The following is a 23066-nucleotide window of genomic DNA, read 5'->3' as shown; positions in this document are numbered from 1 at the left end:
TTGCTTAAAAGGCAACTCATCATAGTAAAAACCTTGGTAACACTTTGTAATAAGGCACCTTTTACAAAGAGGTTATAATAAATTGTTGACTAATGCTTTAGACATCAGATATAAGACCTGCCAATGAGAGTTTTCACAACCTGGCAACCCAAAGTGGCTTATAACTGATCAGTGATGCATTATAAAATGATTTATTGACCACTGATAAAGCCATTAGTTACAACGCCTTATTGGAAAGTGACTCCCAAAGGTGCTAACTCTGGCCTGCCAAGTCGCTGCTGAAGTTAAAATGCAAATCATTGCACCTGTGTTTGACCCTGACAGATGGTGCGGACTAACCCTGCACACTTGCTGTAGAAAGTGTAACATGCAGCACATTAGCTTACATGTACTGGATATAAACACCAAGGGAAGATGGAAAAGGTCAAGTTCAGCCAAGTGTGTGTGTGTGTATGTGTGTGTGTTGGGGGGGAGTGCTGTCACATTAAATTACCCTGCATGCTTTGTGCCTCTGACGTCCCCAATGACTTTCATCTTGTGATATATTTAGTCACGCTTAAGTCTCAATAAAAGGCTTTCTCAGGAGGGGACGCACACATATTCAGAGCACTCCAGCAGCCACAACTCTGCACGAACGTCTGCTGAGAAGAGGAAAAGAAGAAGAAACATGATGATGATGAAGCACAAAATATTTACATTTACCCAGAGTATAACACAAGAATAAATACAATATAGAAGAATAAAAACAATAGTTGTTGATGTTTTAGCCCAATAACTGTTATTTACCAATACTGTGGTTAGTGCTCTAAATGCAAAGTCCACATTTCCTGTGCTTTTTATTCTGATTTCATGGCTTCTTCCCTTTCTGTTTCTTCTATCAGGAAATGACAACCAACCTGCAGAAACTTGCTTTAAATAGCTGATTTTTCACTTTTCATTTCGCTGCCTTTAGTTTCTGAAATTTTGGAGTTATTTTTGCAGGCAGGTGGTGGCTGTTTTGACAATTCGTCTACTGTGGTGCAGTCACGGACACTGCAATATGATATACCAAGACCAAACTGTGGCCTATTTTAGGTCAAGACAGTTTATGTCACTTATGTCACTACCTCACTTATTGCCTTCTGGTTTCACCCCCCTCAGTACCAGATGGAGGCAGGAGTCTCAGAGATGGCTATCTGAAAACCTGTGAGAACAAATGAGATCGCGGTCAATGCAACAGGTGGATTCTACATCAGCTTGGTGGCATTGTCAATGCTGGAAGCGTTAATATTAACACTACACTTCCCATAATTCCAAATGCTTCCTGGCAGAAAAAAAGATGTTCCCCTTGGCCTTCTGAAAACAATTAACATGGTGGGAGTGATTTTTCTATTGGTCTTTCATTGTTTTAATTATCTGCTGTTTTGGGAAACAGATGACTTCCACTAAACTTGATGCAGTAGGTGAAGAAGCCAACAGAGGTTCATGCTCTTTGCTGTGATTATGTTGTTTGTGAGGAATTTTATTATACAAAACACATGTGAATTTGATCTACGTGTCAGTAATTTGCTCTGTATGGAATTACTTTAGGCAGAGCCTCAGTGAAACAGATATGTTAATAAACCCCAACATGAGTCACAACATTTAACGTTCTAATGCGATTCAAAACACGTGTCCCATTGGTAACGTTCATGAGATAATAATTTCACCATGTGAGAAGAAAACAAGGTTGACAGTAATTTAAAAATTACACCATCGCCATCAGATCTGAATCATATCATCAACAAAGTCGACATTATCAAGCTTTAAATGGATGTGCAGACTTCCTGACTGCTGCTAGTGTCCATTAGTCCACTGTGATGGACGTAAATGCCTGTTGACTGGAGAATGTACTCAAATGATAAACAAGCTTTGCTATGGTATGAATAATAGAAGAATAAGAGTCAACAGAAATGCTAGCTGCTCTTTGAGGTTCTATTTAGGCTCCCTTTACAAAGGCTTCTGAAGTTATAACTAATGGCTTAAGGGCTCATAAATCATTTACTAATGCTTTGTTGATCAGTTAGAAGCTATTAATAGGAACAAAACTTGGGTTGCTATTTGATCTGATGATGGCATGAGATGAAAAGTTAGTACAATATATCTTGAGGCAGGCATGTCTGTGTGACTCCTTCAACACTCATTCTCAACATTTCACTCAAAAACAAAAACGTGAAACTAATGGTGGCACTAAAGGAAAAGACAGGATCACTGCAGTCACTAGGATACATCCTCTGGAAATCATGAATGCCCATACAACTATACAAATTCGTGTGCCAATACATCAGGTAGAAGTTGAGATATTTCATTGGATAAATGAAAAGTTAGACCTACAAGTGGCACTGGAGGAAAAGTGAAGGGGTCACCAGGGTCATTGGGATTCACCCTCATGCGACCATGACAGTCTGAGGCAGATGTCATGACAAACCATCAGATAGTTGTTGTTAAGTGTTTTTCCAACACTGTAGCTTAGTACGTATGTAAAAACACAAGATGAAGAGTGGGTCTATCCATCCAGTGTGCGACAGTGAGTGACCATCTTGTGTTCAACATCTCTGCTGTAAAGTGGTCGTTAAAAGGTTAAAACAGTTGGTGGAGATTTTTTTTCCCCCCTGCTCGCTGAAGTTGCTGGAGCGGAGCATGTAAAATCGACGGTTCAGCACAGGAGCTTGCAGTGGTTATGTAAGAGTGCCAGACTTCACTAATCCTTTTATAGAGGAGAGAGGAGCCTGCAGGGTAGCGCTTTCTCATCATCAAGACAAATCAGCCCGTAAAGCAGACATCGCAGCTGGGATGTGTATCCACCGCCGTACACAAATATCCTCTCGCACAGACAAAAACACCCTGTGGATGCAGTGCGTAAGAAATCACCCACAAAGTTGAGAGACAGATGGTTTGTTTGAGGAAAACGATGAGTGCTTTGAGTTATTAATAGCTGCTCTGACTCATGCTTCTTATTCTCTTAATCCGCCGCTGTTCAAATCTTAGAACTCTTTTAAAAATACTTTCTAAATCTCAAACCATTTTGGATAAACTGCTCTTATTCAGCAATGCTAATGCTGTCTTGTGAAAACCTGCAGTCATCCAAATGCTGGAAAACGTCTAGTCATCGCTGCCAAAATTGTCCACTGCCCCAAGAAGTACGGGACAAGTACTCAGACTTTTGTTCTTCTGAAAAGCACTGTAGCCTGTCAAAGAGTGGAAGTGCCAGCAGAATTTTGAAATACAGCAAATACTGTAAAAACCCCACAACCTCATGTAGAAGAATAAAGAGCAGAAATCTATGTGGTCACTCTCACTGAGTTAATTGCTCTGCGCTGAGTGCCAGGGCCTCCAAGCTTGAGGGACAATACCAGCTCTGTGGCTGTGACAATAGCTCTGCTCTCTGAGTCAGAAGTTGCGGAAGCGCCGACATTAGGGAGCTGAAAGCTGTTGAAAGTTCAGGAGTGTGTACTCCAAGGAAGTAATCACGCAGAAGAGCTTTGAGGGGGAAAAAAAGCTCTCCACTCCCCCTCAGCCGGTGCTGCCTTTGAGGAACTCATTGTTAGAGCTGCCAGTGGGAGGCATGGAGGGCTCCGCTGGCATGTGTCGGCCTCACTTCTCATCAGGGCCTCAGCGCCGCAACGGCCAAGTGGGTAAAGGGTGTGTGTCTTTGAGTGGGTGTGTTTTGTTAAGGGTCTGAAAGGTGCAGGTACAATAGGTGGGGTGAGGTTTGCGTTTGGGACGTGGTCTGACTCACTTCTCTTTATCCTCACTGGGAGGTGGGAACACCCACTCAGGCCTGGTGGAGTCTGACCAGTTGCCCTGTCAAATTCACTTCCTGCATCACCAAGTGATCATCAGTAGTTTGTCATTTTTAAGTGTGTGGATTTGCTGCTTTTCTTTAATTTTATTGTAAACTGGACATTTGTTGGCTTTCGACTGTTGATTGTACAACAACAAGGCTAACTGAAGACCAACATGGACATCACATGGACACACAACAACTAAATAAATAAACCAATGTAAACTTATTATTGAAAACTGAAATCAGTATCAGTCCTAATGCAAATCTATTTTCTGGATTTTACTGCTTCTGGACATCTTCTATAGGTGAACGTGATGAAAACAGACTCTGGTCCAACAATCACAGAGGGAAGAGACCAGACCATCTTCAGCCACGATGACAATGGAAGGATTACACATACACTTAATCAGCGAGTTAATAGCCTGCAAATAAAGACCATACAGCTGTGACGAACGTGAGTGGTTTTATGTCTCGACTCATTTTAAAGAGAGCAAATTAATCATCTGCATGTGCAAGATACAGTGAGCTCTTTGTGTTATGGGCAGTGTGAGGGCTCCCTCTGCAGGATGAGAAAAGAATACATGGTTGTATTCAACATGATTCAAAAGGTTGTTTTGCATCTATATTGGGAGATTTTGGAAATGAAATCAGGCCTCCTGCGGGTTCTTATATAAGTTACATTTAAGACATTTTAAATGTCACATAGAAAGCGATTTAATAGCGGATTCATGATCATACCGTTTCTACTTAAAATCACATTTTTTTCAGTAACAATAATTTCTAATGATATAATCAATAAAATTCTGCTGGATAAGCAGCAGGATTAACCAATTAAAAATGTATTCATGTAGGTTCACTCTTCAGATTAAGGCTTTAAAGCATTTCATTTTTTAATTTAATTTTTTAATTTCATAAGATAAGAAAATCAAGCCTAATTTGTATTTATTGTGTTGAATCAAAGGAACTGAGTAGAAAAGATTCTAGTTCAGTAACATGAATAATGGGAGGTAACTGATGAAAGTGTGAAAAAAATAAATCACTCAACAACTCCACAAAGGGCTCCGTAGGCTACAAATGTCGTTTTTATTATTACTTTAAATAATGTCTAAATAAAGGGACTAAAGACATGCTCGTGTGACTTCTTCCATTATCAAAAATATGGTGTGGGGTGATGTCTGCAGCAGAAATCTATCCAGGGAGGGAAGCGTGCATCACAAGGTGAGACCGTTGCGGAGTCCAATGATCTGAAGACTGAACTTTGAAATGAGTCCCACCATCACCATGGACGGTGTCTGTTGTCAAAGGGGGGGTGGGGGGGGCAGTGATTTTTACCAACCAAATGTCACATTCAGAAGAAAAAAAAAATGTTAATTTTCATATATAAAAACTGAAAGACCTGGATACATTTCTACTTTTCCACGTGTTTTTACTACAGAAATTAAAAAGAAAAAGACATAAAGGAACACACAAAGGGGGGGAAAACAGCTATTTTTATAATCAACTCCCTTTGGTAAAAACTGTAATAAATGGTCTTGCATTTGTCTTTTTCATATACATCCTAACTTTAGCCATTTATCACTAAAGTCCACAGTAACCTTGGAAAGTATTACTAGCACAACAACACAGATTTGTCATAAAAAGTCTGAGACTATATACAGTGTATTTACAACGTGAGCGGCATGTGGACAGTCCTCCCAGAATGAGACGAGTATGTATGTATGTGTGTGTATGTGTGTGTGTGTGTGTGTGTGTGTGTGTGTGTGTGTGTGTGTGTGTGTGTATTTGTGTATGTACGAGCTGGTGTATTGGTGGAGGGCATTTTAAAAAGGTTGACTTCCAGGGCGGCGAGGATCATTTGTGTTAATAGAACTATATATAATATATATACACAACACATACACTGGAATACATGTCAGTATCTGACATTCACAAGCTATACAATTTTACAGTCTGAGACCAAACAGTGTTGTGAGGCTATTTTTTTCTTCTTTTTCTATTTTTTTTTAATGATTTTTTTTTTTTTTTACATTAGATGCAACAGTGCTTTTCGATGTTAACCCGACAATACTGTTTTGGGCTCAGGCACAGTTTTCGATAATGCTGCCATGTGTTTTGGAAAAGGAAATGTAACCCTCTTTCCGTCTAGTGATAGGTACATAATTGTGATTTGGCCTCAACGCAGGAATGTCTGAACCAGATCTCTCAGACTTTATCGAGCTCCCTCCAAACCTTCAATCTGGGTAACAAAACTATTTGAAACGACGTTTTCCTCTCCCTAAATAAGTGCACTTGTCCACCATATTGTTTTCCACGGATACTGTAGAATAACACTATCATAAAGAAATCCCTGTATGATTGATTCCGATGGAGCTCTTACTCTGATGGCTTTATAGACAAAATGGTCAGTCAAAAGCTAAACCGAAGCTCAGTTGTGATTAAGTACAAAAAGCACCACTCTGTCTCTCTCAGGCTTACTGCTGTTAAGCCCAGCCGAAAAAGGCTCAGGGAAGTGTTTGAGACGTGGCTCTGAGTGCTGGTAAGAGCTCAGGTCTGTGACTGGAACATGACGATTCCTAAGTTTTGGCACTGAAGGCCCTGCGAAAAAAATGGGCCCAGCTAAAAACGCTGGTAAAATCAGTAATCCTGCCGCCCCGGGTGCAACGTACACGGTAGCTAGCTTAATTGTGCTCCCATGTCTGCCTTAAAAACACATGAATAAGCCCTCGTCCCTACCTCTACTCCTGACCTGTATGACTTCAGACCAAAACAGCCCCAGAAATCAGTCTCTCTGCCGTTCCTCCTCAGCTACGGTGCCTTGCTGGGCGTGCCGTATTTGACGCGGTATTTGTTGATGTTCATGAAGTGTAGGACCTCAGGCTGGCGGGTGGTGGTGCAAGGTAATAAGCCATCTCGCCCTTCACCCATCAGCCACTTGTTGGTCTCGGCGTTCATGTCGCGGGTGACATGCTCCTTGACCCACGCCTCCACCCAGGCCTGGAACCGTTTGTGTAGCCGTGTGCTCACCCTCTCGTGTGACTGAGGAAAAACATATATATTATAAAGCTTAGCGGGCAGAGAAGACAGTTACAATGCTACGGTTAAAGAGCCTGGAAGCGTGCTGCATGTCTTCAGTCTACAGTGTTTGCAGTCAGGTGGAGCTGCTTGATTCGCTGTTTATTCTGAACGCCCATTTAAATGTTTCAGAATAAAAAAGGTAAATAGATTTTAACACGGACAAAACCACAACCACAAATCTGAGTGTACAAACGCTGAACCAGCACTCTGAGATTCACCAGTAAAACCAGTAAGGAAGCAAACACATTAAGCACAGTTATGGAACGAACTGAATAAAGGCACAGGGTGCGGTGAATACCTGGTGAGCTCGCAGCAGGGCAGTGCGTCGGTACATGTAATCCTCAGACTTGAAGACGTAGACCATCTTGTACGAGTTGAGCTTGAACATGCACTCCATCTTCTCTTTTTCCAGGGATTTCTTGCCGCCCTCGCAGGCCTCCTTGTCCAGCTGCTCTCGGCCCTTCTGGTACTTCCTGATCCGTCTCAGATTCCTGGTTTTGAGCGCGGAGACAAATGTAATGAGAGTGACTAATGAGATCCAGCAGGAATGCGCCCCAACAAATTGATTAGAGTTAATTTCATCAAATGGTTCGTGTTTGACTTTTACATTTGACTATCATAGGCCATGAACATTACCTTCATTTTTTTTCTCAGCTTATGGGAATAAAAGTACATTCACAGCTTAAAAATAGGAATTTCTAAACATTATGATGCCAAGTGATGTGATGACTTGCCTTGGAAGAAAAACTGGCTTCTGAGCGAGGTGCTCCCTCAGCTCAGGTGTGGTGGAATCTGGGTTCAAGTAGCGTCCGACATAATCAGACCAACGCTGCACGTACAAAACAAGAAGACGAGAGATTTAAGACACAGATTAGGTACATAAACACATTACTAACTCCAGTATTACCAAAAGGTTGGCAACAGGTTCTTACTAGTATTTTCACTCCAGCTGGAAAAGTGGACCTTCTTACTAGACAAAAATGTAAAAAACAATGACAACTTTTATTTGCATTTATTTCCTGTATATTAAATATGAAGATATTACTCAAAATTATTACCGATTATGAAATAAGCAGCCGAATGGGAAGTTTAACTGTGTTCAGAACTGAACATCATTCTTTGCCATTAAACATCAGTGTGAGAGTTTATATCCAGCCAAAAGCCAAATACTGTGGTTGGGACTTTGCATAACTCCTTGCCATTTTGGCAGGTTACTGGCCATCCCAAAGGCCCTGTTTGGTTTACAAATCTTTACTGGCTTGTAAAAAAAAAAAAAAAAAGGAGTAAGTGTATTTTACAGTGTTTTTTAAATTTTAGTGTGGTTTGTGGATTAAAAACGTTACATTGTCCAGTTAATCCAACCTCTTTGCTCATGGGCCTGAGCTCACAAAGGAGAACCTTTGTGGGGGGGGGTTAAAATTTTTCTTACCTCAGCCTCCATGGGCTCGTCTGAGTTCTCCTCCTCCGTGTCGAGCAGCTCCACTGTGAGCTGCACCTGCCCTCTGTTTCTCAAAAACATCACCTGAGAAAGTGACAGAGACACAGCATGTGTGAGACTGAAATTAATTCAGTGTTTAAAGACAAAAAAAGCCAGGATGTCTCGAGGGCTTGAAGGACTGGAGGGCAAACCACACAGATGCAGTATTTTAGGCTAGAGTCCAGAATCCTTGTTGGAAATCATGCAGTCCCTACCAGTTTCATTCTAGTCCTTCTACTCTTGCAGCTTTAATTTTACCTTAATAAATACGAAAGTAAAAATAAAACAAAAACATTAAACAACTGAAAGGAAATAACAATAGTAAAAAACAGTACAGAGATGATAATAGTTTATTTTCAGGTGCTGAAAGCTGGATTTGTGGACCACCCCTGGCTCCATTTTTCTTTCTACTAGCCTGGAGTTAAATTCAATATAACTGTCCCTCCAGGTCGATCTAGTTTTGGGTCATCTTTTCCAAAATCTGTGATTTCTTTTTTGACAAAACTGAATAAACCTGTGTGAACAGAGCAGGTTATCAACTGCAAAATGAAGCTTTCAAAATAGGACAGAAGGGAAATTAGCTTGCAGGTGGAAGGGTAGCCTTCAGCTGCTCTACAGCTTAGCCACTGCTAAAAGAGAACAAACACAACCCAACCTAAAAATGATATTGACCATTAACTCATTTCCATATTTCCATAATGGCACCATCTCCCCAGTTTTCCAGTGACAGTGTATTTACCTTGAAGCAGTTCTCATCAGACATCAGCTGCTCGGCTTTCCGCTGGTAGATGGCCTCTGCAGAGCTCCTTGAAGACTGGGTGGACATGGGTCCTCCACAGGCCCCGTTGGCGCTCTCTGCCAGGTAGAGGTCTGTTACTTGGACGCAGATCTCATCGCTCACGATGTGTTGGAGCTGGATGGAGAGAAGCATCGGTGATTTTTGAAAAATAATGAGCACAAAAACTCACAGGAATCTGTAGCTGAGGAAACGAACACATCCTTACCTGCCGGACGATGCTTTGGATGAGCTTGTCCATTGTGAAGGCAATGTAAGCGTGGATGGTGAACATTTCCCTCAGCGAGTCCTCGTACTGAGAAGCCTCCATATTTCCATCCAGCAGATTCCTAACCATCTCCAAGAAGGCTGAGTAGTAATCTTCCACCTCGATGTCCACTAGAGAGAGGAAATATAAAAATTCAGATGACTACATGGATCAACATACAACAGGAGGAGTGGTGGCACTTCAAACAGATCACCTTTAGTCTATGTGATTTCTCTTTTTAAATATCCAACACAGTTAACTACTGTTTCACTTGTTTATCGATCTCGGTTTGTGTATTTGTTTAATCATCAGTTTCAATAAAACCATTGGTGTCCCTTTGCCCTGTCCATCGATTGCAACAAGCCTACAAAAACTTTAAAAATACTCTACAGATCCTCTCTGTTAAAAAGAAAAGAATGTGAATTCTGTGTTAGAGAGAAGAAATGTGGCCCAGAACTTTGTGGAAACAGTTCCAGGACTTATGTTCAAACAGCTGAGGCTGAATAGCAACATAGAAAATGAAAAGGAATAAAAATGCAGGCGGGTCTGTGTGCTGTTACTCACTGGGCTCCTTCAGTCTCAGCTGGACGGCTGGATTGTCATTCTTCTCCTTCTTGAGTCCCAGGACCTCCCTCTCCCAGTCTCGTTCTCTGACCTCCTCTTCGATCTGTCTCTCCGCCTGCCCGTAAAGCCTCAGCAGACGTGAGCACAGCGTCTGGTGCAGTCGCAGGAAGATGTACCAGTTGTTGTTGACGTAGAAGAGGTTGTAGGCATCATCGCAGCTGCGCAGCTTCTGTGCCGCTGTGTTGCTGAACAGGAGCTTGGACTTGGAGGGGCTCCCGCTGCTGGGGACACCGTTGTGCTTTTTGGATGCTCCTTCCTCCAGATCCATCTCCTCCTCCTCCTCTTCCTCTTCAACGTCGGAGAGCTCACCACGCTGAGAGAACAGCATGTCGGGGATGAAGTGGTAGATGATCTGTTTGATCTTGTATTTATCCTCCTTTTGGATGCTGGTCTGCCGCTTGACATGGTGGATGATGAGTGCTGCTGCGTCCTCCAGGATCTGACTGTCCTCATAGGCCAGTGTCAGGTGGGGGCCTGAGGGTGGGGTGGGGTTTTCATCAGAGACCTGCTCCTGACGCTGCAGAGCAAAAACAACAACAACACAACACAACAAAATTCAATGCCAGCATTTGGGAAGCAGAGAACATATGATTTTGTTTTGATGCTGAAACTGATGTGAAGGTCTGGTGTGATTCGTTTATTTACATTTGATTAAAAGCTCTCTTTGTGTTATGTTATAACCTATGCTATAATGCTAACAACATAACTTGGTAACTTCATGTTTTCGTCCATATTTTGTGTTAGTGTTGTGACTGTCTTTCTTTTGTCTCTCACCTCATCATAAATGCTTTCGATTTCATTCAGCAAGGACTTGGATCGAAGCACTTTGGTGTCATTCTGCTTGAAGTTGATGCCTTGATGGTCGAGAGACTTGAGGTAATACTTCTCGTTCTGCTCCCTCCAGATCTTGTTGAAGCCTCGTTGGGCTTCCCGCCACTCTTCCTCCTTTGTCTTTAACCTGGTTAGAGCAGAAGTCAAAATCAAGTGCACATGAATTCTCAGGAGCCATTTTTTAAATCCACCACTAAAACATCACATTTGCCCTTCCATCTCCTCTGTGGATTAGAGTTTATAAGCTGCAGCTCATAACCTCAGTCTGGGCCCAACAAAAGCTGCTGTACACGCACATTTACTGCACTGTATAAACAGAGAGCTTGTCTCCCCACCTTCAAGTGACAAGAAATCAAAAGAAAAAATCTCAAAAGAAACAAAAAAAAAACAGCTTTATGTTGATTTGCAGTCCCTTCGTAGTCAAAAAGGGAGGTAGCAGATAAAATCATTCAGGCCTTGGTTTGACACACACCTCTTTAAAACGATGGGGACAGAAACTGCAGGGTTTTTCTTCAGACCGTCGATGATATCGGGTGCCTTGTCTCCGTATATCCTCTGGATGGCCTTGCGGTGCACGACCTCCGAGGAGCCGCCCAGTGTGTTGTCCAAGCGGAATTTAGCCTGCTCCTCGGCAGACATGCGGGACAACTTCCGCTGTACTGTCTCCAGGACTCTGATGGTGGCCAAGTTGGTTTCCAGTACTACATCCAACTGTCAGGAGGAAAACATGGACGCTTTATAATGCTTTGCCGCTCATGGACGACCATTTATCTTTCTTTAAAAAGCTCATAATATTTATTGATTTGGTACTGAGTAATTTCTCCTCAGTAAATCTGAAATCTTTGAAGGAATGTTTTAGAACAAAGATGAGAAAGAAAGAAATCCTGGAAAGGGAAATTTGAAAAAAAATTTTCATGGGACATCAGCCCTGTGGAGACATCCCAACAGAAGAGCTGTAAATATTTAATACTGTTGCTCACCTCAAAGCGTTCATCCTCACATCTGTAGATATGCTCCTCATACTGAGTTTTCTTGGAGCTGACAAACGTGGAGTCCTCAGACCAGGAGGGGAAGGAGACCCAGGTGTCATTTAAGACCTGGACACAGCAGAAACAAACACTGTCAACTTTAAGCTCCACATCCATAGCTCCTCTGTTTAATATGCTCTTAAATTTTTTTCTCCAACACATTTCTACCAAAGAAAGTCTAATTTTTGGAATATCTAAACCTTAAAATCCAATGTATTAATGTGGATTTTTCAAATGATTAGTTAATATACATAAGTGGACCGAAGGAAAATGAGTAAGCACTAATTACAATGATGCGTGCATGATTTTTCTCTAAATCCTCAGGATGTAAAAGCTTCTGCTTTTTCTCAAAACTTTCTTCTCTCACCTCTTTACAAAGTGGAGTTCTGCCAGTGCATTTCGGCTGCTGGTAGCTTTTGGGCAGGGCTCTGTAGCTGGAGCCCAGTTTCTTACAGGAAGCATAATCAATCTCCATGGCGATGCCCTCTGTGGCCCGTTCCTTGGGGTATGTTTCGATGTGGGACATTTCCCGATATCCCAGGAAGTTTTTAAACCAGTTGAACAGCTCTGGGAATTTCCTGTATTCCAGAATTCATAAAAATGTATGAAATATACATGCCGTATACTGTGGAAAGAGTGTTATCTCAAGTAAAACAACTCACCCTAAAAAGGGCAGCACCAGCTGGACCAACTCAGCCCTGGAAATCACCTCCTGATTAAAGATGACCAGACACCGCAGGAAGTTGTCATAGGCCTCTGCACTTCGCAAGGCTTTGCGCACCTGTGATGAGAAACACATTTAAAAACCGTTTATGTCCGGGCCTTAATGTAGGTGCACAAAATCTGCCTGGTAAGTCTCAATTTCTGGGGAAAAAACAAGCCAGAAAAATCAATAAAGTTATTTAGACAGCAGCACATTACTTGAAGTTTGGGTTTCAACATCTCATTATTTTGGATCACACTGACTGCATGGATTTAGTAAACTGTATTTCAGTACTGTTTGGAAATTAAAAAAAAAAAAGATATATATATATGTGTGTGTGTGTATATATATATACACACACACACATTGAATTGCACTTCAAAGGAACACACAAAACAACCAATATCAAAAACAACATTGCTGTCTGAAGCGGAGTGGGATCATCTGGGTGTTGAGTGGGCTTCTGTATGACTTTCCTTTTATTTCATGAGTCAGATTTTCAACTAAACAAAAAGATGTATTTAAGCTAAAAACACTGCATGTTACCAACTCACCTTCTCAAAGAACAAGGATTCTGTGCCGACTCCATGCTTGCTGGCTTCTGCCACTGAGGAGTCTTTCAAATTCAGTAACTTGGGCTTCTTCTGTAGCATTACCAAAATAACAATGACAGGACAGAGATAATTACAAAACAATTCAACTAAAGCAGACGCGAAACATGGAAATAAATAGGAAACAGGAGTTGACAAGAGCTTCAGCGGTACGTGAGAGTCCTTGTATGTACCTTGACGGGTGGCGTGGTCCCTGGAGTTGGATGTCGGCGGATCTGGCAGCCGTTCTGATTGGGTCTCTGTTTGTTGTTGAGCTGCAGCTTCTTGGCAGTACCACCGTGGTCGTTCCGTACAGACTCTGCCTTTTCAGCTGTGGTCTTATTTAACAGCTGTAGGGAGTACACAACACTGCTAAGACAGGCGTGCACGAATATGATCTCTGAACACATACAGCAGGACTGCTACCACTGCTGGAAAATCACCCTTTCATATAATCTGTTATCCAAGTATTTCAATAAGAAACAATAAAACAGCACCATAGAGCAATAACTGGGACATGCCTGAACTATTATAAGAAATTTTAACTTCATATTTGAAGTTACTTCTAGTAAATCTGAACTGAAAACAGGAGAGGTCTGCTGAATATCTTCACTCTGCTTACCACTGAACTGTTGGCGTCAGGTAGAAACTGCCCAAATTCTGAGAGCAGGTCTTCTTGGTTCTTGAAGAGCCTGGCCACCTGAGCATACACCTCCTGCTCCGTCAGAGCTGGTGTGTAGTTCCCTCCTGCCTCCTTAGCATTACGCTGCTCCTTCTGTAATGGACGAACACAAGTTTACTGCAATGTCAGCAATATGGGAGGTTACCTTAATTTTTAAGCCACAAAAATACTTTCTGGTATAAGTGTCGCCTGTGGGGTGTTTCAGTTTGAGCCACTGACCTGGTATGTGTGGAGGATCTCCAGGAAGGCTTTGTAAATGTCGGGCTGGCCCTGGAAGCGGTTCTTGATCTTGTTGACGTAGTTGATAGCGTGGTTAAACTCCACAGGCTGGTTGTTCTGCATGGGTGGACCGGTGGGTGTCCCGCTGAGTGGCGGGTGGAGCTGCATGGGAGGGGAGCGGGGAGATGTGTACGCAGGGATGGACGGATTGCTCTGGCTGCTCGGTGTCAAGGCCTGGGGCTGAAGAGGCTAGAACATAAAAGATTTTAGGGATATTTAACAACAAACTATATCACAAAGCATTTTGTAAAACTTGAACAAGATTCTGTGGAGAGGGAAATAACAATACTTCTTGTTTTTACAAATTGGCTGGTGTCCCTCCATCCCTTCCCACTCTGAATTTGGTACTCACCTTGCTCATCTTGGCAGGGGTAGGCTGTGTTAGAAGGGGCTGAGCAGTGGTGGTTGCTGCAGGTGGGAGCTGGGCTGGGTGTTGGGGTGGTGCTCCTGTTATGGGGATGTTCTGGACTGAAATGCCATGTGGGGTGATGTGGTGGATTTGACCGGGTGTTGTCACATTGACCAGGTCATTGGTCTGGACTTCTATCTTGTAACCCGGCGGCAGGAAGGTGTTGAAGCCCATGATGAGGTCAGGATGACCTTTGAAAAGCTGCGACACTCTGCTGATGACCCCTGGGGTGTCAATACTAGAAAAAGAAAAACGGAGAAATTATTTTTTTAGTGGTACTATGGCACTGAAAATAAGACCAGAACAGAGTAAGAACTCATATAATGAAACACCTGAAGAACAACTTGGGTGTGCAACCCAGTGACTCCCAGTATCTTTCTGTAAAATTAAACAGTATCCTCACCTTTGGGACTTGAACTCTTTCATTATATCCAAAAAGTCATTGTAGACCTGAGGCTGGTTGCCAAACTGCAGTTTCACTTGGTCCAAGTAAGACAAAGCATCTTCCACCTTAAGGAGAAAGAAGGCAAAGTCAACTTCATCACTTTCAATCTGTTTTTCTTTTACATTCCTTTTTGACAGCAGTGTCCCAATTCTTATATTACACACTAAACATTCCTACAGAAAGAAACAATAAAGAAATAGCAGCTAGGGTTTTTGCTTGGCTTGGACAAATCAAAAATGGCCAGTTGCTCCACTACTGCATTCTGAAACCTTGACAGACAATGAGAATAAAGTGGTATGTGAATAACCCAAGTCTTAAAATGTGAATTGCAAGTTCTCTACTCAAATATACTAAATTATTCCCAGCAAAACATGATGGACCATACACATGGCTAGATAGAATGAGCATGTTTAACCATTTAACAGAAAATGAGCAAAAACCTACAAAAACCAAACCAATCCACTAAACATTTAATGGTCTAAAAACACACATTTTTGAATAAGCTCTAGTAATGACTGCATATTTATTTTAACTAATATCTTTGGCCTGAAACAGCCTTGACATTTTCAGGTTTTCCATGGGGTGCAACAACTGCCAGGACCTGAAAATAAAAAGTGCCATGCTAACCTTGAGCCTCTGAAACTGCTGCTGCCCCTGTGCTGAGGCTTGAGGAGCAGCCGTATGGCCATGTCCTGACATCACTGAGGGCCCATGGGACTGGACTGCTGGGTTATGGTGGTGGGACCCTCCGTGGACAGCTGGGCTCGGGGTGTGCCCGTGCCCGCCACTGTTCTGGGCCATGGTGGGAACCTGGGAAAGCAAAGTAACTTTTAAAAGTGATGGCAAATATTAAACAGTAGCGAAATGATATCTGAAGGCTGGTATGCACCACAGATTGACTTAGTTTTAACTCAAAAAGAGAATATGAGTTTACCTGGTATCCCTGGGGGACGGAGTACTGGACGCCTGCTGTGGGCTGCATGTTGTCAGACACCGCCTCATACACCGCTGGGGCTGAAGCAGGGGCCAGGACACGATGCTGGAAAGTCTCCGTGTTGCCAGCAAGGCGCCGCTGCTGGGACGCAAAAACCGTTTCCTGATCCTCCAGTCGCCGCTTCATTATGAACTCATACTCGTGAGAGCTGAGAGACCTGGGAATAAAGAGCAGCATATGGAGCCTATTTCACACTGGCAGACCTCTGTCAAGGTATCAGAATCCATTAAATCAGCCTCTTGAATTCATTCAGTAATTTGTTAAGGAACATATGGCAATATTTTCTTTTTACTTTAACTGTGAGTTTATGAATACCAGCCAGCCATGCACTTCTGTTGTTTGGCCGAGGAAGAAAATAATTACATAGTCTCTGACCATAGATCTAAGGAAACATCCAAAGCTTTTAGCAGCACAGAGAAGCCAGGTGGTTTCCAGTGGTCAACTACTTGTGACTGTATTGATTAATTAGAGTTTTAGTTTGAGTGATACATCTGGGGTGTTTTTTTTTCACGAAGTATGTCAAAGCCACACCGACAGAAGATTTAGCCTGTGTGTGTCACTGCATACTGACTTCAAGTGTCTGATTACATTTTGTTTGAACTTGCCGATATCTTGCTCCTCTCCAACACTGTCTTGACCATTAGGAAAAGCGATGGGCATTTTCCATCACTGTGGCATTTTATAAACCAAATGATGATTCAGTTAATCAGTCAAAAACAAAAAGGAATGTAGGATTATGTTCTCTCATACATTCCACTCTCCTCATCATCATATCATGATGATGATATGATGATATGATAATTAAATCAACAATAACTTGCATGTTCTCATCTCAAATCACACATATATCAATATTTTTTCCTTATATCACCAAGACAGGAAACCATTTGTATGTGAAAATAAAGTTCACATATGTGATTCTTCATAAAACTCTTGGTGATGATCCAGCTAACTGTGAGTAAGCCTGGACTTTGGCAGGTCTGGGCTTAAGAACTTGATGCTCTGACAGCAGCTCCAGTGGATTTTTAAACCAGCTTTGAAGAACCAAGTCCAGACTCGTGTCAAATCATCTTTTTTTTTGTAATAGTTTACTTATCCTAAGAATGAAAAAAAAATCACAAGCTTTCAATTTCCAGTCTCCACATGTGGGGACATTGGGTACTTCATCCACTATTCCCATCACTTCTACACCCCGGCCCTTTTACTTAATATTATACAAGACTGTATTTAATTACATTCCTACATCAACTACACTATCAACCTTTAGTCGATATATGATAAAGAACAGGAGTAAATTGCCCCCCATTTCTTTCTTATTATATCACGGAAGTGAAGAGCTCTCTTAACCGATAAATTACACTTAGAAGCACGTTTTAAATCCATCCAAATGTTAACATGTGCTGAATGTAAAACTTGCTCTGTCCGTAGCCAATGAAACACAGACAGGACCGCGGACGTCAGCGATGCAACAAACAGGTGCTGCGGGAACGTGGGAGCTGCAGTTCACAACTTCCTCACAACAGCAACAACTTCTCATCAACTCGTTGAATTGCTTTTTCGAAAATAAAAAGAAAAAAACAAGGCTATTTAAGAGAACGGGGTAACGGATACATAGCAATTCAAAGCCTGAGTAAAAAGTGACACAATGTCCCGGTAGTGAAACTGAGGTGCCCCGTGTACCAAGTAACGGCTGGTCCTCAGACATTGGAGCTGGTCACCGACAAATCCTTGCTCCTCGCGGCCACATCCAAAGAAAGCGAGGCAGCAGTATTTATAGATATACCGGCTTCACTCGGTGTAGTAACGTTACAGGCACGTACAGGCAAATTCAACTATGTCTGCTACATGCTAGCAGCCGTTAGCCGACCATCCCCTTCACGGCCTAACGTCACAAGCACCGACCTCGAGTTACAGCACGACGCTTCCCACACGCCCGCCATTTAGAGCGTGGCGCAGGAGTGCAGCAAATTACACTCAGCTACAAACAGGTAAGCGCTAAAAGTCGCTGACTTGCTGGCCGTCTGGCTGACTGCCCAGCCTGGAAGCATTCTGAAGTGTTTATTTGAACAACTCCGCCTGGAACTTGTTTTGTCGACAGGGATAGTGAGCTGCCAGTTAGCTGCTAGCTAATGTAAACAACATGGGTAGCCAGACACCGAGTACCGTCCGGGGCTAGCAGGGAAGCACATGCAGCTAAGCATTACCGATCTGGCCCGATGTTGCTGAAACATCTGTAGCAAGAATTAACCATCTGTTTATTAGACAACTGATATCGGGTCTTGCTATAAGTGAGCGGCAAGCAAAGAAACGTCGATCTCCCGTGTGGTTTACTTAAAACGTCTGCTAACGGTAGGTAGCTAGCTGTGTTAGCTTGCTGAATGAATTCAGCTGAACTCACCCCCTCTCCTAAAACAGCGATCTGAAGTTCGCAGATGATGCTTTGATAATCCGTTATTTGTGGGTTAACCTCTACGCCTCAGGATGGAGACGGTACCAAAGTGGACGTATAGGTGTAAAAGCAAAGTTATCGGTGGCGTGTGATTTAAAATAAACAATTCAAGCTGTGGGCTGCAAAGTGAAAATCTCCCCGAGAGAGGAAAACAATCTCCGTTCGGTTAGCAATAGAGGAGGCGTGGATTTGGAACACAGATCCGCCCACTGAGGAATGCTATTGGTCAGTTTGCTCAGAGGTTCCGCAGAAGGGCGGGGCGAAAGACCCTGGTTTGTGGATTTGAGCTGTCAATCAAGGATTTATCGTACAGTCACCAAGCACGCCCATTTTGACTAGAAGCGCGACAATGCCAGCAGTGAGTACAGTCCCGGTTGTATTATATATGTACGATCAGGGGCGTTCTACCGGATTAATCTGCGAGGGGGCCCCTACAGACCACCATCATAGACTACATGCCACTTTCATTATTTTCCCGAGGCATCCAACTCCAACAAGTCAGCATATTTTAGTTGTTTTTTTTTTTTTTGTTTTAAGTGTAGAAACTTTTATTTTGTTTCATATTTTAGCACGTATAAATGATAAGCCAAGTATTCAAAGAATGGGGCCCAGACTAAAGCACAACAGAAAGCAAGTTTGATTAGTCGACTGATTGATAAGTAGATGATGCTGATTTTCTAGGTCTTGCATCACAATTTTATGTCAATAATATGATCATAATAATTGGTAGTTGCACCCTCTTTTGAAAAAAAAAACATCAGAAAAGCATAATAACTGAGACATAGTTATTATTTAATATTACTCCCTGTGTTAAGACAGATTGACAGCAGGGTCTAATCTTTGGTTTTCAGTTTTCATCATCTTGTTTGTATATAGTTTGTTTCAACAAACTACGTTAAGACTGAAGTCTTATTCTGTTATCTTTTAGTGCAAAGTACAAAAATGTGGTATTCCTTTCTCAGTGTAGGCAGGGCCAGAGTAAGATGGATTTCCATCTTTGTCTAATGCACTGGGTCTAATGAAGACCTCAAAAACTGTGGCAGAAATAATGTTTTGTAATGTTGTAAAACCTCATAGTGAAATTTTCACACAGTAATTACAGTATTTTGAGTAAAAACGTCCTTTAACTCCAGGATGTTTTGGACTGACTGAGATTTTATTTGCAATTCTGTTGTTCATTTAACTTGGGAAATATGTTCAAAGCAGTATGGGCAAATTCCAAGACAAATTCATTTTTTTGTGTAGATTGTAAACATGTTGTACATGCAAAACAGCCTAAAAAATATCTCAGGACTTAAAGAGATCTGCAGGAAGAGTGGGTGAAAAGTCCTAAATCAAGAATGGACTCTTCACTGGCTAGAAAACCTAATGAAATAAAAAGTAACTGCATTACATTTTAGGGAAGGCAAATTTTTAATGTCTGTTTGCTGTAGGAGAAACTTTTGCATACGACAGTATGTGTGGTGAGCAATATAGTGTGTGAAGCGTGTATATTGGTTTTAATATACACATTAAAACATGAGTGGAAAAAGACACTTTTTGACTTCCCCATGAGGCCACCACAGTGTGCCATGCATCCTGCCCAGGTACACACAAGCACACACACACTCTTGACACACTGTATATTCTATGGCATTCATTATATCCCTCAATTATTTACATCCCCCAAAACAACTCCTGTGCTCGAATACTACCTGGGATCAAGTTATCTGATTTTGGAGTATTTTGGTGAAAATACACTATGTGAATGTAAATTAAAAATAATAAAGATATTAAAACTATTTTTTGTCTTCCTCTACAAGAAAAGATCAAAAGATTGTGTAATAATTCACTACACTTTAGTTATGTTCATGGAAATTGATCTATTTTGATAGTTAATGACTTGTTTTAGTCATTGTTCAAGTGAAAAAATGCAAAGTAATTGCTGGTTTCACCTGCAGTGTGAGGGTTTTCTGATTTCATCTGTCTTTTATCACAATAAACTGAATATATTTGTGTTTTGAAATGTTTTGGGTAAAAAAAAAAAAGAAAGACTTTTGAAGTGAGTGTCCTTATGTTTGTTTTTGTGACTCGGCTGTGTGACCTGGCTGCTGCTCTCTGTCTCTCTCTCCATCTATCTGTCTATCTGATGCATGAAGATCTATCGACACAACTAGCCACTTCCTGGAGTTGGGTAACACGTGACTTGTAGAGGGAGGGCTGTCCTACACTCGTGTCCCTCCTCTTTGTGGACACTGCAGCCAATCATAGCACAGAGCCGTCCTTACAAATCCCCAAAAGGTGGAACTTCCAAAATAAACCATCGCCCACGACAGGCGGAGCTGCAACACCAGCCCGGGATTCCTCCTTCCACCACAGGCAGAGGGTTCAGATCAGCCAGCGACCATGGGCTGCAGCACACACACACACACACACACATACACACAGCTCTACTATCCCGACTGGTTTCCCCCACATAATTGCCTGCATCTTTGCAAAGCACATGCTCAAGAAAATCAGCGTTTGATCATAAAACACGCCTAATTTTAATTCTCTAAGAGCGCAACTTAAGACTGTTAGTACTCTGCTGCTTCACAAGTCTCTTTTTTTGTTTCAAGTTTTGTGCAAAAGCATGCAAGACAACGCACTGCGGGGCCGCGGAGATCCCCCACAACGCCGAACCAACACGGTGTGGAGGATCAACCAACTATAGCCCCCTTACACTCAGCGTCGGTCGACGTGGGTATTTGCACTCTGCACTCTCCAAACAAAAGGGTTCATCGGACAAAAACGCATCACCTGGTTAATTGACGTTTTGCATTAGCACCAGCGGACGCGGTCAAGTGTGGGCCTGGTTGGCTAACGCTGCACACGTTTTTTTTCCATTGGCGGCAAGAGCCGATTCGGTTGTCCTTACTAAACAATGCCAAAGTCAAACGAAACGGGAACTACGGCGTCGCTGTGTGGAAACATCGGCGCGGCAGAGCCACGCCATTCTCCGCGTTCCCAAACAACGCAGCCGAGACGGCCCCATTTTTCCTGCAGCGAGAGGGCGATTCACAAATCATATTCTTTGTTTACTTCACTAGTCGGGAGTAAAAATGTCTAACCTGTCTCACCACAACAACCCCCCCCCGCTCGTCCTCTCCCTTCCTCCTCCCCCCTCCGGACGATCCATTTGCAAACAAGCGTTACATGCTCACACAACGCTGCAGACAAAATGTTTCGACTTCCAGACAGCGGGATGCCTCCGATTACCACCACACAGACCCGGAGAGACTGTTTTTTTTTAAACAAGCCGACAAACCGACGAGCTGCAGATTTTGGCCATTTACCACGTTATGTTTTTCTTTCTTTCTTTCTTTTTGCTAATTCTGTTGCCGTTTACGAGCACTAAAAAAAAAAAAGCCTCCTTCAATTCATTTCAGGACGCAAAAGGCGCGACTGACCGCAAAACACTTCCCCGGTCAACACACACACCGTTCACCTGTTATAGCAGCAAAGCTGGAAATATTATTTAGTTTAAGCAGCTGTTACATACCCAGGAAAAAGACTCCTTACTCCGGATTCGTGTTTGTAACGAAATAGTTGGGAGACGCCCCCCTCCGCTGCCATTGGCGCACACTACAAACCACGTCACTTTATTTTGAATATTACCCGCTAAAAATCCGAGGCGGTATCACTGAGACACTCCTGTCTCCATCAGATAAAAGCTATGAAGGCAGGACTGTCATCTCAGCTCGGCGCGTTTTACAGTGAAGTAAAGTAATAGTACTTGAGGAAAAGTAATTAAGTACGTTTACTCAAGTACTGTGCTTGTACTTCATGTTGTGTTCTCCTGCCCAATGCGTTTCAGAGGGAAATGTCCTACACTGCCTTTATTTTACAGCTGTTCCTTGCAGATTCAGATTTTGCATGCAAAACATATGACCAACAAATGACATGTGATATTATATTTCATAATAAAGTTGTTCAAATTAGACCCACCCCCACCCGCTACCACATTAAAATGCTGCTCATGCGTTAGTGTTTCATTAAAAACAATAATAATCCAGTTATAATAGAACAGGCTGAAAAGGGCCAACTTAGCGTCGTGAATACTTTTTCCTTATTATACTTAACATAAGGCAGCGGCTGATAATTGCTTTCACTATTTATTGGTTTGCTGAGTCCTTTACACTATTGATTAATCGTTTGGTTCATTAAATGTCAGAACATGTTTATAAAAAATGGTCCTTAAGTTCCCAGAGACCATGGAGACGTTTTCAGAATACTTGTTTTCTCTATATATAAAAAAAAAAGCTCAAAAGCCAAATATTTTCTACACGCTCTCCTGAAAGATGAAGAAAATCAGGAAATCTTTGCTTTTGAGAAGCTGTGCTCAGAAAGTTGACATTATTTTTCCTTGAAAAAAATTACCTTAATGATTATCAGAGCTGTTGCAGCAATCTTAACCTCTTCATTCCATTATACCACAGGAAATATATTTCTTGAAGATAGTCTCAACTCTTATGGCCCTCTTAAAAAGGCTTTTCTATAGGAACCTTCATGGGCACTTAAGGCAGTGGGTTGTCAATAGTCAAGCACAATAACTGCTATTTAGTTATTTACAGTTTACTTCAGTTCTCACGCTGATTACAGCTTTGTACCTAA

The 23066-nt window shown here is 42.1% G+C and overlaps 1 protein-coding gene across 2 annotated transcripts; it reads right to left on the bottom strand.

The window, feature by feature from the left end:
• Positions 1–4869: 4869 nt before the first annotated feature.
• On the bottom strand, positions 4870–21983 carry sin3aa (SIN3 transcription regulator family member Aa). Of its 2 annotated transcripts, none has more exons than XM_041038291.1 (21): positions 21955–21983; positions 15926–16142; positions 15619–15801; positions 14950–15056; positions 14490–14784; positions 14078–14326; positions 13799–13951; positions 13371–13526; positions 13141–13230; positions 12546–12664; positions 12251–12461; positions 11836–11952; positions 11328–11566; positions 10799–10982; positions 9965–10541; positions 9362–9531; positions 9097–9270; positions 8310–8402; positions 7615–7709; positions 7179–7371; positions 4870–6841 (listed from the first exon to the last, which is right to left on the bottom strand). In XM_041038291.1, the coding sequence occupies exons 2-21, from the start codon at positions 16109–16111 to the stop codon at positions 6611–6613; spliced, it is 3822 nt and encodes a 1273-aa protein (XP_040894225.1). In that variant the 5' UTR covers positions 16112–16142; positions 21955–21983; the 3' UTR covers positions 4870–6610. The 2 variants fall into 2 exon arrangements, with proteins under 2 accessions (XP_040894225.1, XP_040894224.1); XM_041038290.1 differs by lacking the exon at positions 21955–21983 and adding an exon at positions 18384–18583.
• Positions 21984–23066: the final 1083 nt, after the last annotated feature.

This window comes from Toxotes jaculatrix, chromosome 5 (genome assembly GCF_017976425.1).
Source record: "Toxotes jaculatrix isolate fToxJac2 chromosome 5, fToxJac2.pri, whole genome shotgun sequence".
Lineage (NCBI taxonomy): Eukaryota > Metazoa > Chordata > Actinopteri > Toxotidae > Toxotes > Toxotes jaculatrix.
This window is presented reverse-complemented; position numbering and strand designations above follow the sequence as displayed.

Coding starts and splice junctions, on each gene's coding strand:
- sin3aa (XM_041038291.1), bottom strand. CDS start 16,111: ATGAAGCGGCGACTGGAGGATCAGGAAACGGTTTTTGCGTCCCAGCAG. Junction 11,953..12,250: donor GAACTCCACTTTGTAAAGAG/GTGAGAGAAGAA, acceptor TGCTGTGTCCAG/GTCTTAAATGACACCTGGGT. Junction 7,710..8,309: donor ACGAGCCCATGGAGGCTGAG/GTAAGAAAAATT, acceptor TTGTACGTGCAG/CGTTGGTCTGATTATGTCGG.